This window comes from Pipistrellus hanaki (genome assembly GCF_964339955.1).
Source record: "Pipistrellus hanaki genome assembly, chromosome: 16".
NCBI lineage: Eukaryota > Metazoa > Chordata > Mammalia > Chiroptera > Vespertilionidae > Pipistrellus > Pipistrellus hanaki.
The window spans coordinates 32482170-32507518 of NC_140518.1; the positions used below are offsets into that span (position 1 = coordinate 32482170).

At 60.0% G+C, this 25349-nt stretch overlaps 1 protein-coding gene across 3 annotated transcripts in view; it reads left to right on the plus strand.

The window, feature by feature from the left end:
* RPH3AL (rabphilin 3A like (without C2 domains)) overlaps nucleotides 1–25349 on the plus strand; it is a 95756-nt gene that overhangs the window by 43340 nt on the left and 27067 nt on the right. For 2 of the 3 annotated variants that reach the window (XM_084863034.1, XM_084863036.1), the window contains one exon: nucleotides 5427–5513. The exons of the other annotated variant lie outside the window; for it this stretch is intronic. In XM_084863034.1, the coding sequence (XP_084719160.1) occupies nucleotides 5427–5513 (87 nt within the window). The remainder of the gene's footprint in view (nucleotides 1–5426; nucleotides 5514–25349) is intronic. 3 annotated transcript variants of the gene reach the window in all.

Genomic DNA, 25349 nt, shown 5'->3' on the forward strand with positions numbered 1-25349 from the left:
GCTGCTGCTGGTTCGTGCATTTGTTCTGCAAATATTTATTATGCCAGGCCCTGGGCATAGGAAGGTGAATAGAACAGACCCGGCCTCTGCCCTCTGGAGCTGACAGCCTGGTGGTAGAGGAAGTGGTGGCTGTCACAGAGCCACGTGAACGGGCCTAAAATTCCTGGCCGCTGAGGACCAAAGGCAGGCACTTAATATGGAAGCTCCAGCCAGGCAGGGAGTCAGGGCGGGCCTCCTCGGAGAAGTGGTGCTTCTGCAGAGGTCTGAATGTTAACGAGGAGAGAGTGTGACCACGTGCCTCCCAGATAGACAGACCGAGCAGCACGTGCCATGGTCCTGGGGCAGGAAGAACAGGGCGAGGACCAGGGACTGGAGACAGGCCCCCAGGGCTGGGGCTCACTCACAGCACCAGGGCAGGGGGCGGGCTGGCACGGGGGAGCGTCCAGCCTGAGCGGGCCTCACGCACCAGGCGAAAGGGGCTGTCTCCATCCAGAGAGCCACGGGGAGTCTCTGAAAGCTTTTATGCTGGCAGGGATGGGAGAAAGAACATGATTAGATTTGCATCTTGAAAAGATCACTCCGGCTGCCATATCGGGAACCAGCTGGAGGCTGGCCAGCGAGGGGATGAGGAGACCTGCTGGGGGCCCGGTGCGGGGGGGCCCTGGAGTTGGCAGCATGGAGCGGGGAGGGGTTGGAGGGCAGCTGACAGTCGAGAGTTAGAGTTTGTGGAGATGGGTTATTTGGGTGGGAATGAGGGAGAGTGAGGATGGGGGACAATTCTGGGTTTGGGCGTGTATGGCTGACAGTGCTGGCATCCCTGCGGATCCAGGCATGTGGGACAGAGCTGTGGCTGCTGCCTGCTCTGTACCGTGTTCCGTGCTGAGCGCGCTCATGAATCATCTGCCTTGATCCTCCCTGCGGTGGCGTGAGCCTGCCTGTCACCGCCGTTTCACAGACGAGGGAATGAGCCGCAGAGCAGGATAGTGACAAGTCTGAGGTGGCATCTAAACCGGCCCCAAAGTCTGTGCCCCGTGGGCTATGCCCCGGAACCATCCCCTTCCCCGTGGGTGCGCTCCAGTCTGGGATATGTGTTTGCGAAGGGATGGGTGGAGTGCCGGGGGCAGGGCTGAGGCGATGGCATGTGCCAAGGGAAGGCCCTTTTGTCACTCCTGCTCTGAGTGCCGCCCCGAGCTAGACGTGGATTGTTGGACACGCAGACACGGTACGAGGCTGTGGGAAGCATGAGCAGCCATGACCACCTGCCCGGGAAGCCAGTGCTCCCGTGCCCAGGGCAGTTCCGCTCTCTGGAAGCCCATCTCGGGCAGGGAGGCGAGTGACCGCCCCCCGGCCCCAGAGCTCTCCTTGGCCGGCTGTGGAGCGTACCCTTTGTGTCGACTTAATGCCACAGCTGGCTCACACTCTCACTGGATTTTTAAAATACTACCTGCTTCGTTTTCTCTCTCTCTTTTTTTTTTTTACAACTTGGGGGTAAAGACCAAGCCCATAGGGGAAAAGGCTCATTATCCTCTCACTGATTGGAGGCGTTGTAGAGAAGCAATTATGTATTTCTCGAACTGGAGCATGTTACCTTTTTGCGGGCCTGCATTCCCCAGCCAGAGGCACGGCACCACGGAGAGATGGTGAGGTCTGACGTGGGTTCCACCAGGGACGGCAGGCAGCCTGAACCCGGGGCTGTGCGTGGGCGAGGAGGGTGTGTGCCTTGTCATACCACCCCCAGCCCCTCACAGCACCCCACAGGGCAAAGGGCGGAGGGAACCTGCGGGAGGTGCCACACGCCCACACGCCTGCACCCCCTACCCCCGGGATGGAGCTGACCAGCCTCTCGTGAGCATCTGGCCCCACCACCCCTGTCCCCAGGCCCAGGGGTCTGTGAGCCGTGGTCTGTGGGGTGAAGACAGCACACAGCTCTGGGCACTCTCTCCGGTGTCTTTCTCTGTTCCCCACCAGCTCGGGTGTGTAATCCATCAGACGATATTTACTGAGGGCATGTGCACTCCCATCCTTCGAGCCCGGCTTAAACCCCACTCTGGCAATGCAGCGGGCAGCCACTCGGCCTTGGCAGGCTGACCTGGGTCCGAGCGCTGGGCGCTTCCTTGGGGACACGTGAGGCCTGGGCCCTGCCCGCCCCGTGGGCACCCCGCAGGTGATGGTGTAGGAATCCCTAAATTGGAAGGCGAGTGGGCGTCCCATCGGGAGGGGTGGGGTGGGGTGAGGCCAAGACCAAAGACAGGCTGAGCACAGCAGGCACTGGACCGCAGAGGCTGATGGGAAGGGAGGCCTTGTGAGGAGCAGTGGGCACAGGCCAGGGAGGGCGGTAGTGAGTGCTGAGGCCCTGAGGCCGAGGCCTGGGCCCGGCGGCTCAGCGCCATCCAGCAGGGCTTCCTGTGCTGATGGGAACGTTCTGTTTCTGTGCCGTCCGGCGTGACGTGTGGCTATTGAGCACTTGAAATATGGTCGGTGTGACCAAGGAGCTGGGCTCCTCCTTTGATTCGGTTTTAATTAATTTTGATTTAGATAGCCACATGAGGCTGGTGGCTGCCCTCGGAGCTGGCGCAGGCCTGGAGGAGAACCAGGCACGGCTTCAGGGCAGGGCACGGGGATGTCACTGGTGATAATACCTGGTGGCAGGTATCGAAAGCTTATAATGTGCTGGTCGCTGTGCAGGCGGATCTCAGCTAACCCTCAGCTAACCCAGGGGACAAACACGATTCCGTTCCACAGGTGAGAACACCCGAGGCTCCAAGAGGCGTTGCGTGGCTTGCCCACGGACCCACACGGGCCCACACGGGCCTGCCTCACCCGGAAGCCTGTGCCCAGGGCACCGAGCTGCCGTGCTCCGGGGCGGGCTCAGGGCAGGGTGTCTGGGAAGCAGAGTCGGTGACAGGGCGGGACAGCCCGAGGGGGGACCCGGGGAGGACGGGGGGCTCTGAGTGATCCAGGTTGAGACGGATGATGACGAGTCCATTTGTGGGCTTCCGGAGTGCAGAAGCAAAAGAGGGGGCACAGAGAAAGGACCCTCTCCGAGAGCCCGGCCTGCTGGCACCTGGGTCGGGGAGTCCCAGCCCGGAGCTGTGGAACGCGTGTCTGCTGTGTACGCCAGCCAGGCCAGGGCTGTTTTGTTACAGCACCCGGAGCTGACTGAGACAGGGGCAGAGGCCGCAGCCCCCAGCTCTGCTGAATGTGTTGGCGGCTGGGGGGGGGGGGGGGGCCCTGCCACAGCTTGAGGGAGGCTGCTGCTGGGGAGGCCGCGGGGCTGGGCTCCCTGTCTGCCTGGGAAACCTCTCTCCTCTGCGGAGTGGCCGCCCCTCCTGAGAAATACGGGGGAGGGCGGAGCCAGACTCCCAGAACCCGTGCCGTGGAGCCGATGAGCGAGCACATGCGGCTGCACACGCATCCCCGGCACAGCCTGTCCCGGCCGTGTCACCCCTGCCCGTTCACTCATCTGCGAACCACCAGCCACACTGCCAGGCACCGGAGCGGGCTCCTTGGACAGCCATGGGCGCCAGCCCGGTGCTGGGCGGGGCAGGGCGTGACCCCGCTCTCTGAGGTCCCGAGTCCTGATCCTCCCGGCCTAGCGCTGGGGCCTCCGGCAGGCCTTCACCGTCTCCGAGCCTCCGTGTGCGCGGCTGCATCACCGAGAGCCTGCCCCCGCCCCTCCGTACTGGCTGCTTGGCACACACCATGGCTCTCCCTGTTCCCGGCACCGTCGTCTCCGTGGGAGGGACGGGCGGAGCGCTCTGTGCTCGGAGGGCGCCTGGCATGGAACCCTGTCAGCACGTGGAAAACTCGGCAGGAAAATCTCACCTCTTAAAGGGCCACCCTCCTTTTCACACGTGCACCATTTGCTTGTTCGGGGTAGGGGGAATTGGAAGGAAAACAGCCAGCCGGCTTCAGCACCTCCGTCCTCTCTCGTTACCCCTGGGGGCGGGGCCTGTGTGTGTGTCCACCTCCTGGGCTCCCGGGGGGCCTGCCCTGAGGGGGAAGGGCTGGGGTGAGGGGTAGCGAGAGGCAGTCCTCCTGGAGAAGAGGGAATTTCAGATCAGGCACAGATCCCAAGCCCAGGCCTGGCGCAGAGGTGGTCCGGCCCCTTCCTTCCAAGGGACCCCGGAGCTCAGAGGGAGAGCAGCACAGCAGTGAGCACCCAGACAGGGGGACCACCCCCCTAGCCCAGGGCCTTCTCAAGGGGCCCCGCTGTGACGGGGGTGGACTTTCTGGCCCGCCCAGAGCGCTGGGACTGGGAGATTCCTGTCCTTTGGGGAATCAGAGGACACATGACATCTCTCACCCCTGAGGACTGGACGGCTGCAAACGCACACCCTCCCGCCCCAGGAACGTGTCGGCTCCCCTCCCGCCGCCGAGAGCCGGCTTCCCCCTGCAGCGCGGGCTCAGCTGCCCACTCGGCGGGGACGACAGGCGGGGAAAGCCAAGCTGGTGACATTCTCCTCTCCGTGGAGAGGAGGGTGTGCCGCTTGCTCAGTTGGCAGCCTGCGGGAAAGGCCAGGTGACAGATCCAGCCTCCCCTCTGTGGTGGGGCAGGTGGGGGGGGGGCAGGGGGGGCAGGCGGAGAGAACCCCAGGCTGCAGGGACGTGGCAGAAACATGGAGGAGCCCCGAGCGCCCGCGCCCGCGCTCAGAGGAGGGCCTGCTGTCACCGAGGCAGCCTGTACCCCGTTAACCGGGAGCCCGTCTCGGCCCCACCAGGCCCCCCGCCTCCCGGGCCGTGTCCCCAGCCTCTCCCGCCACCGTGTCGCCGGGCGCAGGATATGTATGTGGAAGGTGCGAGCTTAAGCAGCATCGAGGGTCAGCCGCTGCAGGCACGAGGCTCTGGCTACTCATTACATAACGGCTCCAGAGCCAGACCTGAGTCCGCTGCTTGCTGGTGAGCGTGGCCCATGGCCAGCTGCCTCCAGCCCCAGAGGCCTCCCCGGGGACACGGCCCGCTGCTCAGGCCGCAGGGCGCCGGGCCAGGGCCGTGGAGGGCCTGGGCCTGGGGGAAGGTCTTCCTTGCGACAGCACCTTCTTATGCCCGTGGCTCGTTTGCGTGACTCTGCCCCGGTGTGTTTTCTCTGTTGCATAACCTCCTCTGCTGCCCACGTGCCGGGCTTCTCGTTCTCCGCTGCCCGCGCCTGGCGCTCCCATCGCGCTGGGCGCTGGGCGCTGGGCGGCGGCCAGTTCTCTGCCGGGAACACGGTGCAGCTGCGGCTCCGGGCGGCTCGCTGTGCTGTGCTCCCGAGAGGATGTGGTTGGGGGGGGAGGGGGATGGGGATCTGTACTGTGGGGGTTCAGGGGTGGGCACGTCCAGGGTGCCCCAGAGCCGCCCGCCGGCCCAAAGCCAACGCCGGCCCTCGGGGTACGGCCACGGGCTCCCGGCTCCCGTGGTGACCTCCCGTGTCCTCTCTCTTATAGAAAGTCTGCACCAAGTGCGGGATCGAGGCCTGCCCCGGCCAGAAGCGGCCCCTGTGGCTGTGTAAGATCTGCAGTGAGCAGAGAGAGGTAGGGTGCCCAGGGCGACGGGCGGGCGGGCCGTGCGGGGGCCGGGCCTGAGCCCATCCCATTGGGGGAAGGTCATGGTGGGTCACGGGGGGAGGGGCTTCTCTGGAGGCCAAGGAGGACCGACTGGGGGTGACCAGGGAGGAGGGTGGGGGATCACCTGCCGGCTCGCCCGTTTCCACAGGGCGGAGGTGGCGGTGGGCCCTGGGTCTGCCGTGCCTGGGCCCCTGGCTTCAGTGGGAAGCCCTCACACTGTCTGTAGGTTGGGGGGGAAGGGGGCAGGGGGCACCTATTATTATAGCAATAGTAACGGCCGCCCCGGTTGGACATTCATGATGAGCTTGGCACTGGGCTGTGGGAGTCCGTTAAATCCTCTCACAGGGCCCTGTGAGGGTGCTGTCAGTGTCCCCTGCCGCCGAGGGGGAAATGGAGATGGGGAGGTGGGCACCCTGCTGGCAGCTTCTGTGGGAGCAGGAAGTGAGGCCACCCACAGGCCCTTCCGGTGCAGAGGTTCTGTCCCTCCAGTTCTGACCCCTTTTCAGGAGGAGAAGTGACGCTCAGTGAGGCAGTCTCGAGGTGGGGCTTGAACCCGCACCTCCTAACCCAGTGGTCGGCAAACCGCGGCTCGCAAGCCACATGCGGCTCTTCGGCCCCTTGAGTGTGGCTCTTCCACAGAATACCACGGCCTGGGGAGTCTGTGTTGAAGAGGTGGCGTTAGAAGAAGTTTACGTTGAAAAAAATGTGGCTCTCCAAAGAAACATCGGTCGTTGTGCTGTCGATATGTGGCTCTGTGGACGAAGGAGTTTGCCGACCACTGTCCTAGCCCCACACCTAGGGCTTTCCTCGCTGCACCCGGACGGGAAGGGGGGCCACACGGGAGCAGGACATCGGCCGGAGCTCCGGGGGAGGGAGACAGGGGGCGGGGCTGGTGGGCGCAGAGCGTGCGGGCCGCGCTCCTGCGTGCGCTCCGCCCGTGCCGGTGTCTGCGGGCCCGCGGGTGCCTTCCGCTGCGGGAGCCCTCGGCCAGGCCCTGGGATCGCGCTGTCCCTGCCGTCCCTCGCGGCTGCCTGCAGAGCCTCTCCGCCTCCTCCACTGCCCGCCGCCCTCGTTTGTCTCTCTCTCTCTCTCTCCCGCGGCCGGTGCTGCTGGCTCTCGGGTCCGCTTTCCCCGGGGGCTCTGGAACGCGGGTTTGTGTGCTCGTCCTGAAGGGGATCTGTGCCCTCCTCTCGCTCTCCCTGCTCATCACCTCCCCCCAGAGCCTGGGGCCCCCCCGTGCAGAGCCAGGGCTCCCGGGCTGGTGCTGAGCTGTGTCCTTGGTGATAACGGGATTACTCCCCGGGCCAGTCGCCAACGCCCCCGGCAGCCGGCCAGGCCCCGGCCGTGTGGGTGCTCTTCCGCTCCCGTCCCTGTTCGTGTTCTTAGGGGAGCTCTGGTTCGGGGGTGGAGCGGGGAGCTCCGCCTCTTCAGCCTCTTCCCCCGGGGGGAAATCCCTTCACCGGCCCCCGTTTTCGGTGGCTCCGGCTCTGGTCCCCCACCTCCTGTGGTCCCTGTGCCCTAAGCGACCGAGCTCCCGGCGGCCCCCAGCTGCTGAGGGACCAGAACTCCACCCGCTGTGCCTCCCGCTCCTTGGCGTTTCTCACCCATCGAGGCGCACATCTGGGTTTGGAAGGCCGGTGGGCTTCCTTGCCGGTTTTAGAAACGGGCACCTCTGTCACGGCCGTGTCTTCGGGACAGGGAAGGTACCCCCACGTGAACTGGCTTCCGTCTCGCCGGGAGGGCCTGCAGCAGAGGTGACCGTGTCTGTTTCTCAGAGACGCTGTCAGAATGCAGCCAGGTCCTTAGGTGCACAACGTGATGTATGAAGTGTACATGCCCGGCCTGGCCCGGGTACTCTGTACGCCCCAGAGGCCCCCCTCACCCAGCCAGAAGCGCCCCCTGGGGACATGGGGTCCTCTGGATGTCTCCCCTAAGACGCAGCCCTCCGTGAGGGAGGACATCCCTTAAAACGGCGCCTTGTGGGATGCAGTGACAGTCACAGCTGAGCTGCCAGAGGACAGAGATGGAGGAGCTGTCACAGGGAAGAAGGTGGGCGAGAGGCAAGACGGATGTCGCCGGCATTAATGGCTCAGTGGATGGCCGCAGAGGCCGCTGGGCCTGCCCGTCCCCACCTCCCGCTGCCCGGGCATCCCGGAGAGCTAGCCCTGGGGTGGCACCTGCGGGGCCCGCCGCCAGCCCGTCCTAATCCCCGAGCCCACGGCGCCCAGGAAATCGGAGAGAGCCGAGGACGGATTCCCTTATCTTCCTGAGTGTGAGGCTGCGCACCATGCCATCACTTTGTCCTTGAATTTTCAGGTTCTCATACAACCTCGCAAGGTGAGGAACGCCACGTCCCGACTCTGCAGTGCCAGGCAAAGCGTGGGCACCCAGTGGGCGTCCCGAGTGTGGGTGCCCTTGGGTCCCGGACCCACGTGCCGCCTTTTCCTGCCAGCTTTGGGGCGGAGAGTGACAGGGTAATCGGTTTGCCAGTGCCTTTTTTTTTTTTTTTTTTTTTAATTTTGCTCAGAAAGAGATCTAATCACAACAAAGAGATAGCTAAATAGAAAGAACGTTTAAAATGTCATTTGAAGAGCCGCCTACAGCTGGTTCTGAATCCGTGATAAGACGGAGGCGCCCGTCCCCGCAGGGGAGGCGCGTCCTGACGACGGGAGAGCCTGAGCGTTCTGACGGGGACTCGTGCTCCGGCGTCTTATCTCTCCTTCGGAGGGTGCTTCCCTCCCTCGTCCCCGGCTGTGCTGTTAAACACTTCATTTTCTGGAGAGAGATGAGCGCTGGTTACACGTCCCCAGGCTGTCGGGGGGGCATGGCTGCCTGTTCGGTGCACGTCCGTGTGGAGGGGGCCTTCAGCCCCCCAAACACAGCGGTCCTCAACCTTCCTCATGCCGCGACCCCTCAGTGCAGTTCCCCATGTGGTGGTGACCCCCAGCCATAAAATTATGTTCGTTGCTACTGTTATGCATCGTAACGGTAGCACCCTGCTAGCGGCGACCCACAGGTTGAGAACCGCTGCTGTAGAGCCTAAGACAATCGGAAAACACAGATGTTTACATCACAATGCAAAACAGTAGCAAAATAACAGTTACGAAGGAGCAACGAAAACAATTTTATGGCCCAAACCGGTTTGGCTCAGTGGTAGAGCGTCGGTCTGCGGACTGAAAGGTCCCAGGTTCGATTCCGGTCAGGGGCATATACGTTGGTTGCGGGCACATCCCAGGTGGGGGGGGGGTGCAAGAGGCAGCTGGTCGATGTTTCTCTCTCATCGACGTTTCTAGCTCTCTATCTCTCTGCCTTCCTCTCTATAAAAAAATCAATAAAAAATATTTTAAAAAATAATAATTTTATGGCTGGGGGTCACCACAACACGAGGCACTGTATTGAAAGGTCAGGACATCAGGAAGGTTGAGAACCGCTGGTCTAATGCGTGTGTTCATTCGGGCACCCGGCACATGCTCATTGAGCATCTTGTATGTACCAGGCAAGACAGCTCTTCTCGTGGGAGGGAGACCGTTAGGTCAATGGGAGGTGGTGGTAACGTGCCTGGGGGAGAGGGAGAGGGTGCTGGGAACACGGGGGGCAGCTGCTGTTTTATACGGGGGCGGCGGGGGAGGGTTTCCTGGTCAGATGGCGTTTAGCAGAGCTCTGCAGCGCGCTGTGTGGCTGCAGGGCTGGGAGCATCCCCATAGAGGCCATGTGCGTGCAGAGGCCCCGCAGGTGTGTGCTTGGTGACTGGGGGGATGGGCGAGGAGACCCGTGCGACTGGCGTTAGTCAGGGTCGGAGAGGAGGTCGGAGACGTGGCAGGGGTCAGATCGGGTTGGTCCTTGCTGACCATGGTCAGGACTTGGGCTTTTACTCTCCTTTGGATGATGCTTCACTCGCATCATCTCTGGCTGTGCTTTTTAACACTTTATTTTCTGGAGTGAGATGAGTGGGGAGCCTCTGAGGGTGGGGAGTGGAGGAGAGCCATGACCTGAGTCCCCCCCCTCCCTCTTTTCTGAGGATGCTCTAGCTCTGCGTTGAGGATAAATTGTAGACTATCATAACGTCATCTATCTTTCTTTCTTATTTATTTATTTATTTATTTTAAAATATATTTTATTGGTTTTTTACAGAGAGGAAGGGAGAGAGATAGAGAGCTAAAAACGTTGATGAGAGAGAAACATCGACCAGCTGCCTCTTGCACACCCCCTACCGGGGATGTGCCCGCAACCAACGTACATGCCCCTGACCGGAATCGAACCTAGGACCTTTCAGTCCGCAGACCGACGCTCTACCACTGAGCCAAACCGGTTTCGACTATCTTTCTTATTTAATATTACCCCAGATATTTACGTTCTTACCTGTTAGTTCGTGACCCCTAGACGTTTTCATTTTCTTAAAATATCAAACACAGTTTCCTCTTTTCTGATTATAAAATTAACACGGCTCATCGTTGACATTCACAATGTGTAAAAAAAAAAAAAAAACATAAAGTGATACACACCCAACATATCCATAATCTTACCATCTAATCACTGTGAACACTTTGGCATGTTTGCTTCTGATCTTCTGTGTATTTCTTCTTTATATTGCTGAGCATTCATCACAAACAGCTCTCAGTGTCATCACTAACGCTTTGCAAACATTCTGTCATAGGGGTGGTCTGCTCACTGAAGACACCTGACTATTTCCTCCCGCTTCTTACTAATAACTGCAGTGTATGTGCGGGCGCATAGCTTCTGACCACATTTTAAATTTCACCCTCAGAATGGGTTCTTAGGAGGGAAAAATAAACATCCATGTTTAGATGCCCTCTTTCCTTACAGACCCTTGAGTTATTACTGTTGATTGATCTCATAATTAGCTGGTCTGTTATTTTAACATTTTTATAGGAGCCCTTGAGGTGGACCTTCTGAGTCTTTTGCTATACAATAGCTATTGCTTTTATACACAGGCGATAACTTGGTTGGTAATATAACTGATCATTATCTTTCCCACTCGGAATTCTATGGATTTGCCCCAGTTGTCTACCAACCTCATGTGGAAAAGGCCACCAGGAGGGAGAGGCAGCAAATGGAACAACTAGGAGAACCGGTGTGAGAGGGAGATAGATAAGGTTTGTAAATTAATTATAAGAGATAAGAGAAAGAGTAGAAACAAATTCAACAAACAGGACCTTTGAAAAAAAGTGAGCAAATTTGAAAAAGACACAAATGAACCATGAAAATGGCTGTTGTTAATGAATTTTAAACCTCAGTTGAGTAAATTTTAGAGCAATTAATCTTGTCATTCCCATGAACAGCCACAGATACTTTCATTTGCTTCTTGATTTTTTTATTATTTTTTATTGATTTCAAAGAGAAAGGGAGAGGAAGAGAGAGAGGAACTTCAATGATGAGAGAGACTCATTGATCGGCTGCCTCCTGCACGCCCCCCACTGGAGATTAAGCCCACAGCCCAGGCATGTGCCCTTGACTAGAATCAAACCCAGGACTCTTCCGTCCACAGGCCAACACTCTATCCACTGAGCAAACTGGTGGAGCATCTTTTTGATGTTTTTATGTTTGGTCCCTGGTCCGCACTCAGGCAGCCTGGAGTACCTGGTCCCGGATTGCCACGCAACCTCGCCAACACTTGTCGTTTGTTGATTTGTTGAAATGGGACTACATCAAAATAAAAAGCTTTTTTTATAGCAAAAGAAACCATCAACAAAATAACAAGAAAGCCCACTGTGTGGGAGAACATATTTGCAAATGTTACCACTGATAAAGGTTTAATCTCCAACATCTACAAACAGCTTATACAACTAAATAAAAGGAAAATGAATGATCCAATTTAAAAATGGGCAATGGACCTAAATAGAATATTTTCAAAAGAAGACAGAAGGAAGGCCAAAAGGCACATGAAAACATGCTCTCAAAGTCACTAATTATCCGAGAGATGCAAATCAAAACAACAATGTGGTACCATCTCAGGACTTTTTTAAAACGCCGCTGGATGCGGGACAAATTGTTAGAAATCGGGACTGTCCCGCCAAAAGTGGGACGTCTGGTCATCTTAGATTTGCTGCTTCTGTAAGCATTCGTTCTCCCCACTCCCCGTCCCACCTCACCCGCACTCCTCCTGTGAATAGATACAGGCTTTAGTCTCTTGCTGGTTTCCCGGCTGGTAAATTAGTACACTCTGAGATGTGTGAGGATTTAAAGAAACGGAGCAGGGACTGGAGCTGCCCTCGGGGGACTGGTTAGAGAGCACGCCGGACACACCCGAGGACTCCAAGCGGGGCCGTGGCCAGGCGGCAGTCCCGAGGATACGGGCGGCAGTTCAGGGAAGCCTTGGATGCCCAAGAAGAGAAAGAGAAGGCGGGCGGCAGGGCCTGAGGCACGACAGGAAGTTGTTCCCAAGGCAAGAAGGGAAACACAGGGAGAAGTCCGAAGCCAGACCTGTGCTTCTCTTTCCCCTTTAAAGACCCTCACACAGCCCTAGCCGGCGTGGCTCAGTGGGTAGAGCCGTTGGCCCTCGGACTGAAGGGTCCTGGGTTCGATCCCGGTCAAGGGCACACACTTCCGGTTGTAGGCTCCATCCTAGGTCTGGTCGGGGCACATGTGGGAGACAACCAATAGATGTGTTCCTCTCACATTGATGTTTCTCGCTCTGTCTCTCCCCCTCTCTTCCACTTCCTTAAAAAATCAATGGGAAAACATCCTTGGGTGAGTATTAACGAAAAAAAATAATTAATTAAATCAGCACTCAGACACAGACGCACAGAGAGTGAGCAAAAGTAGGTTTATTGCCCTGGCCCATGGGGCTCAATGGTTAGAGCATCTGCCTGACCACTGAAGGGTCTCGGGTTCGAATCCCAGTCAAGGGCATGTACCTGGGTTTCAGGTGCACTCCTTCCACTAACACCACCCCCGTTAGGGACGCAACCAGTCTTCTCTCTCTTTCTCTCCCCTTTTCTCTCCCTCTCCCTTTCTCCCTCCTACAGTCTTTAGAAAGCAATGGAAAAAATATGCTCATGTGAGGATTAATAAAAAAATAAATAAAAGTAGGTTTGCAGTTATGAGTACATGAATGAGACACAGTGTTTCTTCTTGTATTATTATTTAATTTATTTTCCATATAAACAACTGTAAACCTACTTTTGCCCCAATATATATATAGAAATTTTTATCTAGATAAGCCTAGTCATTTTCATTGATTTTGTATGGAATAAACATATTTGGCTCTTGGATTCAGGAAAGCTCTTCAATTATGTTTTTGCTTATTACTTTGTTCCCAGAAATCTCATTTCTTCTCTCCAAAGTACTTTTAATTTGCAGATCACATTTCCATCCTGTCTTCTGTATTCATCGTCTTCTACCCAATTTCCCTGCTTTAATTTTCCCTCCCTTCTGAAGAGTCCTGAAGCTTTCCCCCACATTACTGATTCCTTTTTTTTTTTTTTTTTTTTCCTGACTGGTGGTTTCCTGCATCTGTCTTGCGCATGCGCACGTGCATTTATCATTTCTGTACCTTCAGGAGCCCTGAGCTCCACAGCCAGGGCTTCCCAGAGCGGCACCCACACCGCACAGCCCCTTCCTCTCCCAGGGCTTACCCATGGTGCTCCGCTCCACAGGAGGCACCCGGACCCTCCCGGGACCTGGCCCCTGGCCCCTGGGACTCGGGGGACGGGTAAATCTGCAGCCCCGGTTGGCCGGTTTCCCCCTCTCCTGCCCGCCCCCTCCCGAGCTTTCCTGAAAGGAATACCTGCCCCGGTGCAGCTCCTCGTCCCGGCCCCTTCCCACTCCTGCCTGGTTCCTCCCTTTCCCTTATGTGTCCCAAGGAGTGAGACAGGGCTGGAGGCCCGGCTGGTGGCTCTGTGGCTGAGAATTGACCTTTGAACCAAGAGGTCACTGGTTCCATTCCCAGTCAGGGCACGTGCCTGGATTGCAGCCTCAATCCCCAGTAGGGGGCATGCAGGAGGCAGTCAATCGCTGATTCTCTCTCATCATTTATGTTTCTTTTTTTTAAAAAAATATATTTTATTGATTTTGTACAGAGAGGAAGGGAGAGAGATAGAGAGTTAGAAACATCGATGAGAGAGAGTCATCAATCAGCTGCCTCTTGCACACCCCCTACTGGGGATATGCCCACAACCAAGGTACATGCCCTTGACCGGAATCGAACCCGGGACCCTTCAGTCCCCAAGCCGACGCTCTATCCATTGAGCCAAACCGGTCTCGGCTCATCATTGATGTTTCTATCTCTCTCACTAAAGAAAAAAAAAAAATCAATAAAAACATTAAAAAAAAAAAAAAAAAAAAAAAAAAAAGACAGGGTTGGAGGAGGAAGGACAGACTCCTGTGTGGCACCGGAAACCCACCGGTGTGCCATGGCGGGAAGGCTGGCCAGGAAGGGGCTCAGACCCTGCCCCCTGGTCCCCGCCGGGCAGACAAGGCCCAGCTGGGCAGTGGCCCTGTCCTTGCAGCCCACCTGCCTGTGGAGGGGAGCCTGGCTGGAGGCTGGCGTCAGGTCCCTCTGTGCCCTCTCTCCTCCAGCTGTCACGGTGTGTCCGTGCAGGCTGGGAGGGGCTGTGTCAGGGGCTGCTAAACCCGGGACACTGGCTGGTTAGCCTTTAATCCCATTCATTTAACACCGCAAAGCGACTCCTTCAAAGTCACCCTGTGATCAGTGGAAGCGTTCACTGGGATCTGAGTTCCCCAGCATTCTAGAAAGCATTCCCCCAGCCTCCATCTAAAAGGTATCTCTGCGTAAGAAGGCTTCCTGAGGATGCAGGCATTCTGGCGGGGAGGGGGGCGGGGGAGAGAGAGGGGTGAAGGCCAGCTTGTAAGTCATTGAAAGGGGACTGACTCTGTCTGCTCAGCACTGGCCCGGCCGGCCTTCCGCTGCACCAACAATGACTGTGCTTCCCGCAGTGCTTTGCATATCAAAGGGGCTCGGGCAGTGTTTGTTGATTGAAAGAGACATTTTCAACAAAAAAAAAAAAAGTAAAGCTGGTTCTGTGCTCAGATCTCCGTAGAACCTCTCCCCAGCGGGTGCTTCTGACTCCCCTGAGGCCTTATCACCGCCTGCCTGGCTGGGGTCCCCCAGCGTCCTTTGATTCGAAGTCTGTATTCTCGCCTCCTGGTCCCTCTCTCCCCCTTGTTGACTGACTGGGGAGGAATTTGTGAAGTCGAAGTGGCTTCAGGGGGTCTTTACATCCTCTCCCCACCGCCCAGCCTGGAGGGTAACCCTGGAGGGTCACCCTGGGCCCTGGGGAGGCCGCCTGGCTCGGGCCCAGGAGGCCGGGCACCCTCCCTCCCAGCCGGCACCGGCGGGCAGCGGCTGTGCCCGCAGAACCCACCCTCCTGTGGCACCTCCTCTGCGGCGGGCGCCTGGGCTCCGTGCGCGCTGCCATCTGCTCCCACGCGGGATTCCTCCTGGTCTGGCTGTTACTTGCAGTTTGGATTTCAGCTGCAAACAGCTTTGCCGAGGGCCCCCTCGGAGGCCGTGAGCACCGCCAGGAGGGGGCGGCTGGTGCCGGGACAGACAGGCGGGTGCTGCCCGAGCTCCCTGCCATCTGCGTCTGGCTTGTTTTGGGCTGTGATTGCGGTGTCGCGGGGGGACCCGGGTGGTCACACCTCCTCCGTGTGTTGGTCACTCCCACACGCCACGGCCCTGCCCAGCAGGCCCGCCGTCGGCTCCCGGCCTCCCACGCCCGGGGAAGTGGCAGGAGGAACAGGCTCCCGGCGCCAACCAGTCCCCCTTCCTCCCGTGGCGGGCAGAGCAGTCTCCGGCCCCGCCCCGGTTTGGGTTTCCTCCGGGAGCCCGTGTCTGCTCTGAGACGTCCAGTCCAAGAGGGAGCTGACTCTCTCACCGCGGTGCGCCCGCCCGTGGAGCCAACTGTCCTCCTGTGCCCGCCAGGAGGGCCGGCTGGCGTGGAGTGGTGGGCATGACTGAGCACCCGCGGTGGGCCAGGACGTGACTGTCTGCTTCACCCTCCCAGGAGCCCAGCGGGGTATTCAGGATTGCCCCCGTGTGACAGATGGGGAAACTGAGGCTTAGAGAAAGGTCGCCTGCCCAAAGACACCAGACACTGATTGGTGGGGCCGAAGGTTGAAGCTAGGTGTATTTGCCTCCACAGCGCCCTCTAACACCTCTTTCTATTCATTCATTCACTCATTCATTCTTCATTCATAGAATTGTCGTTGCGCGTTGACTATGTGCGAGGCACTCGTTAGGCCCTTGGGACGCTGCAATGAACACAACAGCCAGCTATCTCTGCCCCGCGTCTACTTTCTGGCAGGGTCGGGGTGAAGAGAGCGGGAACAGGCGATAAACCTAAGCCAGCTGCTAGAGGAGCAAAGTCTGTGGTATGTTCGGTGCTGAATGGGAAGAAGAAGAGAGGAGAACAGGCAGAGGGAGCAGGAGTGTTGGGTGCGGGGAGGAGGGGAGAGCGGCTGCCGTGTTCAGCACACACCGATGCCACGTCACGCCGGGGAGACGGCTAAAACGTGAAAGGCGGACAATAGTAAGTGTTGGCGAGGAGGCGGGAAAACTCGAGCCCTCTTGCGTGGCTGCTGGGGACGGAAAAGAGTGCAGCCGCGGTGGACCCCGGTGTGGCATTTCCTCCGAAAGGAAGGACCTGGCAGTTCTACTTCTGGATAAATCCTCTGAAGAACTGAAAACCAGGACCGACACAGATCTGTTTGCACACCCATTCATTGCAGCGTGACTCACACACAGTAGCCGAAGGTGGAAGTAAGCCAAGCATCCACGGTTGGGTACCTGGATAGACAAAACGTGCTGCTGACCTGTTGTTCAGCCGGAGAAGGAAGGACATTCGGACGCCTGCTGCGGCAGGGAGGAGCACGGAGGACAGTAGGCGGAGCGGAATTCGCCATCACAAGAAGGACAAACACCGTGCGGTCCCGCCTCTCCGCGGGCCCAGAGGAGCCGCGTTCAGAGGGACAGGCGGAGAGCAGAGGTCGCCCTCCGGGGGCCGGGGCGGGAGAGTGAGGAGTCACTGTTTAATGGGGCACGGTGTCCGTGGGGAGAGGCGGGCGCGGTGTCCGTGGGGAGAGGCGGGCGCGGTGTCCGTGGGGAGAGGCGGGCGCGGTGTCCGTGGGGAGAGACGGTCGCGGTGTCCGTGCGGAGAGGCGGGCGCGGTGCCCGTGCGGAGAGGCGGGCGCGGTGCCCGTGGGGAGAGGCGGGCGCGGTGCCCGTGCGGAGAGGCGGGCGCGGTGCCCGTGCGGAGAGGCGGGCGCGGTGCCCGTGCGGAGAGGCGGAGAGCCGGACACGGTGTCCGTGCGGAGAGGCGGGCGCGGTGTCCGTGCGGAGAGGCGGAGAGCCGGACACGGTGTCCGTGCGGAGAGGCGGGCGCGGTGTCCGTGCGGAGAGGCGGAGAGCCGGACACGGTGTCCGTGCGGAGAGGCGGGCGCGGTGTCCGTGCGGAGAGGCGGAGAGGCGGGCGCGGTGCCCGTGCGGAGAGGCGGGCGCGGTGCCCGTGCGGAGAGGCGGGCGCGGTGCCCGTGCGGAGAGGCGGGCGCGGTGCCCGTGCGGAGAGGCGGAGAGACGGACACGGTGTCCGTGCGGAGAGGCGGGCGCGGTGTCCGTGCGGAGAGGCGGGCGCGGTGTCCGTGCGGAGAGGCGGGCGCGGTGTCCGTGCGGAGAGGCGGAGAGCCGGACACGGTGTCCGTGCGGAGAGGCGGGCGCGGTGTCCGTGCGGAGAGGCGGGCGCGGTGCCCGTGCGGAGAGGCGGGCGCGGTGCCCGTGCGGAGAGGCGGGCGCGGTGCCCGTGCGGAGAGGCGGGCGCGGTGCCCGTGCGGAGAGCCGGACACGGTGTCCGTGCGGAGAGGCGGGCGCGGTGTCCGTGCGGAGAGGCGGAGAGCCGGACACGGTGCCCGTCCGGAGAGGCGGGCGCGGTGTCCGTGCGGAGAGGCGGGCGCGGTGTCCGTGCGGAGAGGCGGAGAGACGGACACGGTGTCCGTGCGGAGAGGCGGGCGCGGTGCCCGTGCGGAGAGGCGGAGAGCCGGACACGGTGTCCGTGCGGAGAGGCGGGCGCGGTGCCCGTGCGGAGAGCCGGACACGGTGCCCGTCCGGAGAGGCGGGCGCGGTGTCCGTGCGGAGAGGCGGGCGCGGTGTCCGTGCGGAGAGGCGGACACGGTGTCCGTGTGGAGAGGCGGACACGGGCCGGAGACGGGCGGCATGCTGGGTTATGTACGTTCCACCACCGTTCTAAAGGGGGCATCCTGCCCGCCCGGCACGGCTCCGTGGCTGAGCATCAGCCCGTGAACCCGGAGGTCACGGGTGGATTCCCAGTCAGGGTACATGCCCAGGGCTCCTTAGGGTGGGGGCAGCCAATCAATGATTCTCTCTCATCACTGATGTTTCTCTCTCTCCCTCTCCCTTCCTCTCCAAAAACAATAAAGGTAAATGTTTAAGACGTGAGAAGGTGGGCTGTGCCTGAGGGGGGATAGTGGGGAGGCCAGTGGCTCTGGGGCCGGAGCAGCCCCGGGTGGGAGGCTCCCCACTTCCCCCGCGTGGGGTGGGCCCCCCTGAGCCGGCGTGGGCGGGGCCGGTGGTCCCGGGGGCACCTTGGGGAGCAGAGATCGGGGGAGGTGCTCGGACCTGAACGGAGCCCTCGGTCCAAGGGGAACATGCCCCCGGCTCCTGGTGTCTGGCTCCCGCACGCCACTGCCAGCCCCGAATTGGTTTCGAGTTGGCTCTGGAATCCATTGCAGAGACTGTGTTTCAACAGAGGCTGTTTGTTGTTCTGGGAATTGAATCAGAATCACAAAGCTCTTCTGAAAAGACCTGGCCGGGATAATTGGCCCGTCCGACGTTCCCATCCAGCCCTATTCATTTCCTGTGCGGCCCACTCCAGCCGGGAGCGGGAGCCAGCCCGGCGGCCAGGCATCGCCGATGTGTGCGGAGCAGGGGCCGCGCTGAGTAGCTGGGACTCACAGGGATTCCATGCTGCATGCAGATGAGCGGTGAGAGGAGGCGTCCGAGTGGTGTGGACAGAGCAAGAGATGAAGAGCAGTGGGGTAGCGCCCTCAGCCTGCACAGCCTGTGGGCCTCGCCAGCCTGCTCTGGGCAAAGGGAGAAGATGGCATGTGTGCAGAGGCCCGTAGGTAATGCAAGGAGGGGTGGCGCCCCCGGGCACAGGCCCTGGCGTGGGCAACGAGGAGGGGCTGAGGCCAGAGTGGGGGGCTGGCCTGCGCACTGGAGGCTGTCCCTGACCCCGGGCACAGTCTGGAGAGCCATCTGAGAGCCATCACCGTCGCCGAACGGCACCTCCTCTGAAACTGCAAGTGCTGCTCAGTGGTCAGGGTGCAGAAGCCGGCAGGGTCCAGTCCCTCCCCGGGGCTCGGGGAGCCAGGGCATTCTCTCTGGTTCTGAAGCAGTCTGGCCAGTGTGTTTAATTATCCGTCAGAAAACAGCGCCCGCAGAGTGCTTTCCTCGCTGCCTTTTTTCCTTCCCACTGTGCTGGCAACTGCCTGCCTCCCGCCTGACCCGCCCGCTCGAAAACCCACTTGAAACAGAGAGGAAATTCTCTCAGGCTCTGGCGAGGGCACGTCCATCACGCTCTCGGGCTGAGCCAGAGTTGCCGCCCGGGGGCTGGGAGAAGAGGCCGAGGGGCCCCCTGTCTGCTGGGGCTTCGTTTCCAGCCCTTCTCCTGGCTCTGGACACACACACTCACACACACACAGACACACACACACACACACACACAGAGCCACACACACACACACACATACATACCACACACACAGAGACACACACACACATACATACCACACACACACAGACACACACACTCACACACACACACACAGACACACACACACAGACACAGACACACTCACACACACAGACACACACACACACAGCCACACACACACACACAGACACACACACTCACACACACACACACAGAGACACACACAGACACACACACACACACACACACACACACACACACACACCCTGAGGGTCTCAGTGATAGTCATTAACATGCAAATGCCCAGATGCTCCCTGGAGGGGCCTCCGTTGGCTGTCTGTCCCTAACACCTGGATTCTGAGTTGGCAGGTAGAAGGGATGAGTGGGAAGCAGAACCCCTCAGCTGGGAGGGAGCTCTGCCTGCTGGGCCCTGCGCTTCTCAAAGCCCTTGGTGGCTCGGATTGCTGCTGTGCCTGCACCGCAGACAGGGGCGCCAGCCCAGAGTGAAGCGGCCCTGACAGCAGAGCTGGGGAGGGGGGTGGAGGACGGCCAGGGACTCCAGCCCTTCTCAGACTTCAGATGACCTGAACGGCGAGGAACTGGCTAGCTTGGACTCCACTTCTTCCCGCTCCTAATGTGTATACTTCTATTGTCTTTTAGCTTTTATTATTTGTTAGCTCTGTGATTAAACGAGGGCCTGGCCGAGTTCTGGGGTCTTCTTGGCCATGCTGCTAGGAGGCCAGCTCATGCTTGCGTTTGTGTTCTCTCTCTTCCCCCACCTCTCTCTCTCATGTGTGTATGTGTGTTTAGATAACATGAGTAGGGAGAGTCATGCTGCCTCTCTGACAAGGTGGGTTGACCCATTAAGAGGCTCTTTTTTTTTTTTTAAACGTAAAGATGAACAGAAATTTATTTATTTATTTTTTAATATATTTTATTGATTTTGTTCAGAGAGGAAGAGAGAGAGATGAGAGTTAGAAACATCGATGAGAGAGTCATCGATCAGCTGCCTCTTGCACACCTCCTACTGGGGATATGCCTGCAACCAAGGTACATGCCCTTGACCGAATCGAACCCGGGACCCTTCAGTCCCCAAGCCGACGCTCTATCCATTGAGCCAAACCGGTTTCAGCTGGAGGCTCTTTTTAAAGAGACCAACGCATAAGCAAGAAGACCCCACTGTAACATGCCATTTCCCGGGCGTTTCAAGCCCGGGCAGCCTGGGGCTCGGCAGGCAGACAGCGCGTGGTCTCCCTGAAGACGAGCCGCACGCCTGTCCCCGGGGACGGCTGCTTGCCGTGCCTTCTCCGTGTGCTGTCAGTCAGTCAGTCACATTCCTGCCAGGTGCCGGCTCCCTGCTGGTCCTGGGACTGCGGGGCTGGCTCTGGTGCAGCCTGTCCTTGAGGAGCTGGCACCTCCTGGCTGGGGAGGCGCTCCGTGGCGGTGCCACGTGGGCCCAGGGCACTGCCAGGCCCCCTGTCTGCACCAGGTGGCACAGAGGCTTCCTGGGGCAGTGCCGCTGTGATGGAGACAGGGATGAAGGGCACTCCGGGGGAAGGAACAGCATGTGCAGAGGCCACAGACTGGCCCCTGTCCCGGCCTGTGGAGTGAGGGGTGGGAAGCCTGGGCCCGCGCTCACGCAGGTGCCGTCCTCACCGCAGGAGACGGGAGAGGTGGCAACGCACACAAGGGTTGGACAGGGACACAGGTCGGCCGCCCCCTCCCAAACCTCCCCCGTGGCCGGTCCCCCAGGCCTCCCCTTCTTTCCAACAGGGCCTGGCAATTGCCACCTTCTCCGGCTCGGCCGTTTAGGAAATGCCGGGGATTAGCGATGGTTATCGTGGTAATTAAAATTCCCTGGGAGCGGCTTGGCGAGGATCCACCGGTGTCTGCAGCCCGGCTGGCCGTGCCTGAAATCCTAATGACAGCCTGGAAGCGGAGCCCACAGCGGTGCCACCGGGAGGGTTTGATGCCATCGGCCGCCCCCGGCGAGGGCCATGGCGGCTGTGAGGGGCATTTGCAGAGCCGGCTGCTTTGCTGGCCTTATCACGGCAAACCGCACGTGGGGAGCAGGGGCCTCTGCAGCCTCACACAGCTTCTCTGATAGTGACCCCTCCTGCTCTGTGGCCTCGCAGGGGTGGGGTGGGGTGGGGTAGGGTGGGGGTTAACTCCCGCGGAGGGCTTTCCTGCCACCATGCTGGGGGAGGGGGCAGGCGGATGCCGGGCTGTGGGGGACGGGCCTGGGTGCAGGGAGCAGAAACCATGTGAAAGTCACTGCTGTGCATTTTGCAGGGTGAGGGTGGGCATGGAGGCGAGAGAAGACCTGGGGATGGGCATGGCGGGGGGGGGGCTGCTCCGAACTCAGGGGAGCTGGGATCCCTCAGCCTCGCCTCCCCAGGCCTGCTCCCCCACGCGGAAGGCCTTCCCGGACACCGGCAGTGTGCTGTGCACCTCCCCCGGGCGGGCCCTCCACGCGGGCGGGAGGACTCAGAGTGCTGCTCCTCCAGCTGGTCCGGGCCGGCAGCCAGCCTGGTCGGGGCAGGTCTCTGCCCACGGCGATGGCAGGAGACCCTCACCCGGACTTCAGTGTCAGCGGGAGGGAAGCAGGCAGACCTCAGGCCCCGCCACAGGGGACTCGGAGTCACCGACCTGCCCCCTGGGCCCTGGGGAGGCACTGCAGGCTGGCAGACCCGTGGGTCCCTGCCCCTGCTGAGCATAGACATCGGGGTGAATTGTATGAAGTTGATGGGGTCATAGGTCAAAAGTGGTTGAATACCATTAGGAAGGTAGAATGGTGTATCAGCCGTTCCATGCAATGCAACCGAACCGTTTAAATCCTGTGCTCCTTAGACTGTTTTCCAAAAGCGTTTGGCCGATCAGGGTTTTTTAAGCGGGGAGGGGAGAGGAGATGAACCGTTGTAACAGGCGGGGAGGCTGATGGCATGGCCTGACTGATACCCCGGGTTGGGCTGGGGCAGCCGGGCTGTGGGTCTCTCTGGTGCTGGAGGAGGGACGGGGAGCACGCAGCTGCCTGCGCTCTGGAGCTCACCGTCAGGGAGGCTCCGGGCACTGGCATGCCCCTCCTCTCTCTTCCTCCTTTCACCTGAGACAGTAAATCCATTTGGTTAATGGCAAGAACTCGGACGAAACCCTCAGGCCACGTCCCCGGGAAGGCCGCGGACCATGGAAAGGAGCACATTCCAGCAGACAGCCCCCGCTGCCCGCTCAGCGGCCGGCAGTGTTTGCTGAGACCTGCTCTGTGAGGAGAGCCGGGAGCCTGCAGATCCGGCTGAGCGAGCAGAAGCACCGCCCCTCCCTCTGCGGGGTAGATCCTCGAGGGAGAGACAGAGAAAGATGGAAGCGCCAGACACAAGGGGGAAGCAGCAGATGCATGGGTAGCAGACGGGTGTATCCACACAGTGGAACGTTATTCAGCCTGGAAAAGGAAGGACGTTCTGACACATGCTGCAGCACGGATGGACCTTGAGGACATCTATATCAGAAAAGGCCTGTGGGCGTCCTGACCAGCTACCGACTCACCAGGAGGTGCATTGATGGGTCTCCTGGCCACAGCAGGTGGGACTTCTGGAGCATCTTGGGGCGCCAGCAGTGTCTAAGGGCCGTGCGAGGCCTCCTGGGGCAGCGGACATGGCCCTGATGGCAGGTTAGGCCTCGGGGACCCTGCACCTAGGCCTCTCGTATACACAGATGATCCTACCTGGAAGCTGAAAACCACACAAGCACGAAGAGTGAGGAGCCACCTCTCTGAGTCTCCCTCAGGGTGGTCCCAGCCCCTTCCCTTCACACAGGACCTTGGCTGGCCAGGCAAGAGGGGGGGTGCCCTCCGCCTGAGACGGGGTGCCCCAGGGGTGGCAGCAGGTCCCCGTCCCCCGTCCCCCTGCAGCCCCTAACTCCGGTGACCTCAGGACCTGACAGGGCCTCCCCCGAGCCCGCCACCCCATGGGCACGGTTCCTGAGCCGGGTCCCACCAGCAAAGGGGACTCGGCTTTTCTTCCTGGAGGAAAGGCACGGTTCCTGAGCTGGGTCCCACCAGCAAAGGGGACTCGGCTTTTCTTCCTGGAGGAAAGACGTGCGTCATCACCTCATGTCCACACACCTTGACCTGGCCGTCAGTCCACTCCCCGGGATGTCCCAGGCGGTGACTGACACCCGTGATCATGCGTGTGCACATGATGGTGGCAGCTCTGACCTAAGTGGGAGACTGGAAGCAATGTAAATGTCCGGTTGTGTACATTTAACAAGTCCACACTGTGGAGCCACAAAAACATGACGGCGAGGACCATTACTGTTAACAGAACAGCAGTGGCGATATAGAGTTAAGTGGGGGCAAAAGCAAACGACATGAAGTTCTTTATATTTTTTTTTAATTGATTTTTTACAGAGAGGAAGGGAGAGGGATAGAGAGCCAGAATCATTGATGAGAGAGAAACATCGATCAGCTGCCTCCTGCACACCCCCTACTGGGGATGTGCCTGCAACCAAGGTACATGCCTTTAACCGGAATCGAACCTGGGACCCTTGACTCCGCAGGCCGATGCTCTAAACTGAGCCAAACCGGTTTCGGTGACATGAAGTTCTTACAAAGAAGTGCCTGTGCCCACAAAGGGTGCAGTGTTCACAGCACAGTGTTCGACGGGGCTCCTCTGTGTGGCCACGTTACGAGTGGCCTGAAGTTCTTCGTTTCACTTGTTTGTCATCGCCCTCTTTTGTCACCTGTGTATGCACTTCTCTTCTGGAGGGGGGTGCATATCCATGGCCGGGTGGGGAGGCGGGGGGGCGGTCCTGAGCCAGCCCGGCCCCACCGCTCACACCGGGCTCTCAGGGCTTCCTCGCTCGGTCCCCTCGGGCCCACGCTGGGGGACGGGAGGCTGGCGTGCTCGGCGGGGGCGGCAGAGCCGGGCTGATGGATGAGCCGGCCTTCGCCGAGCAGAGGGAGGCATGTGAGTCACCGCCCGGTTGCCTCCCGCGGGGGCCCCTGTCCTCAGGGCCACGCAGCAGCTCTGCATGGGGGCGGCCCGGCGGCTGCCGCTTCTGTGAGCTTCCCTCCCCGTGCGTCACCCCTCCCCAGGCGTCCGTTCTGCAGCGCTCAGTGTCCGTGCTGAGACCCCGGGAGACCGACCACCCCTTAGTGAGCCTCTGAGGGAGGAGACCCTGCGGCCTCCGGGCGGAGGAGAGGCCAGAGGGCGATGGGCTGGCCTCGGGCAAGTGGCTTCTCGTGTCGGGGCCCCGGGTTTTCTGTCTGGAACGTGGGGATGATAATGGACCTTCCTCCAAGATGGTGAGCCCACCAGGCGCCTCTGGGAGGGGGAGGGGACGTTCCAGTTGTGTGCTGTGTGGATTTTATTTTTTTATTTTTTTAATATTTTTTATTGATTTTTTTACAGAGAGGAAGGGAGAGGGATAGAGAGTCAGAAACATGGATGAGAGAGACACATCGATCAGCTGCCTCCAGCACACGCCCTACTGGGGATGTGCCCGCAACCAAGGTACATGCCCTTGACCGGAATCGAACCCGGGACCTTTGAGTCCGCAGACCGATGCTCTATCCACTGAGCCACACCGGTCTCGGCATGCTTTATGGATTTTAAATCCCGTGCCTGCGTTGCCCATTCACATAAGTAGTTATGTGATGTAGGAGGGCCGGGAGGTGGCCAGAGGAGGTCAAGGCGGGCCCTGCGAAGCACTCCCCCGCCAGACGGCTCTGTCACTCCAGGGCCCACGGCAGGCCCCTCTGCACAGGCAGCTGGGAGGGCGGGAGGGCTGGGCCACGTGTGCTGGGGACAGGGTTTGGACTCCGGAGCGGAACGAGGGGGCAGCCAGCCACCCCGTGAGGGACAGCCGGGCTGGCCGGAGAAGGGCTGAGTCTGTGCGGGCCCTGCACCAGGGCTGTGTCTCTGCGAAAACCTGCCGGTGGATTCCCAGGGCGGGAGCGCTGTGCGGTGGGCCCTGTGGGAGGACCCGGGCACCGGGCCTGGCAGAGGCCCTGGCATCCCTGCGGGCACAGCCTGCCTGGCCCCGGCCTCCCAGTGCGCGGCCAGGACCCTTCGTGTCCGTGCGGTTTGTGTTGGAGCAGCCC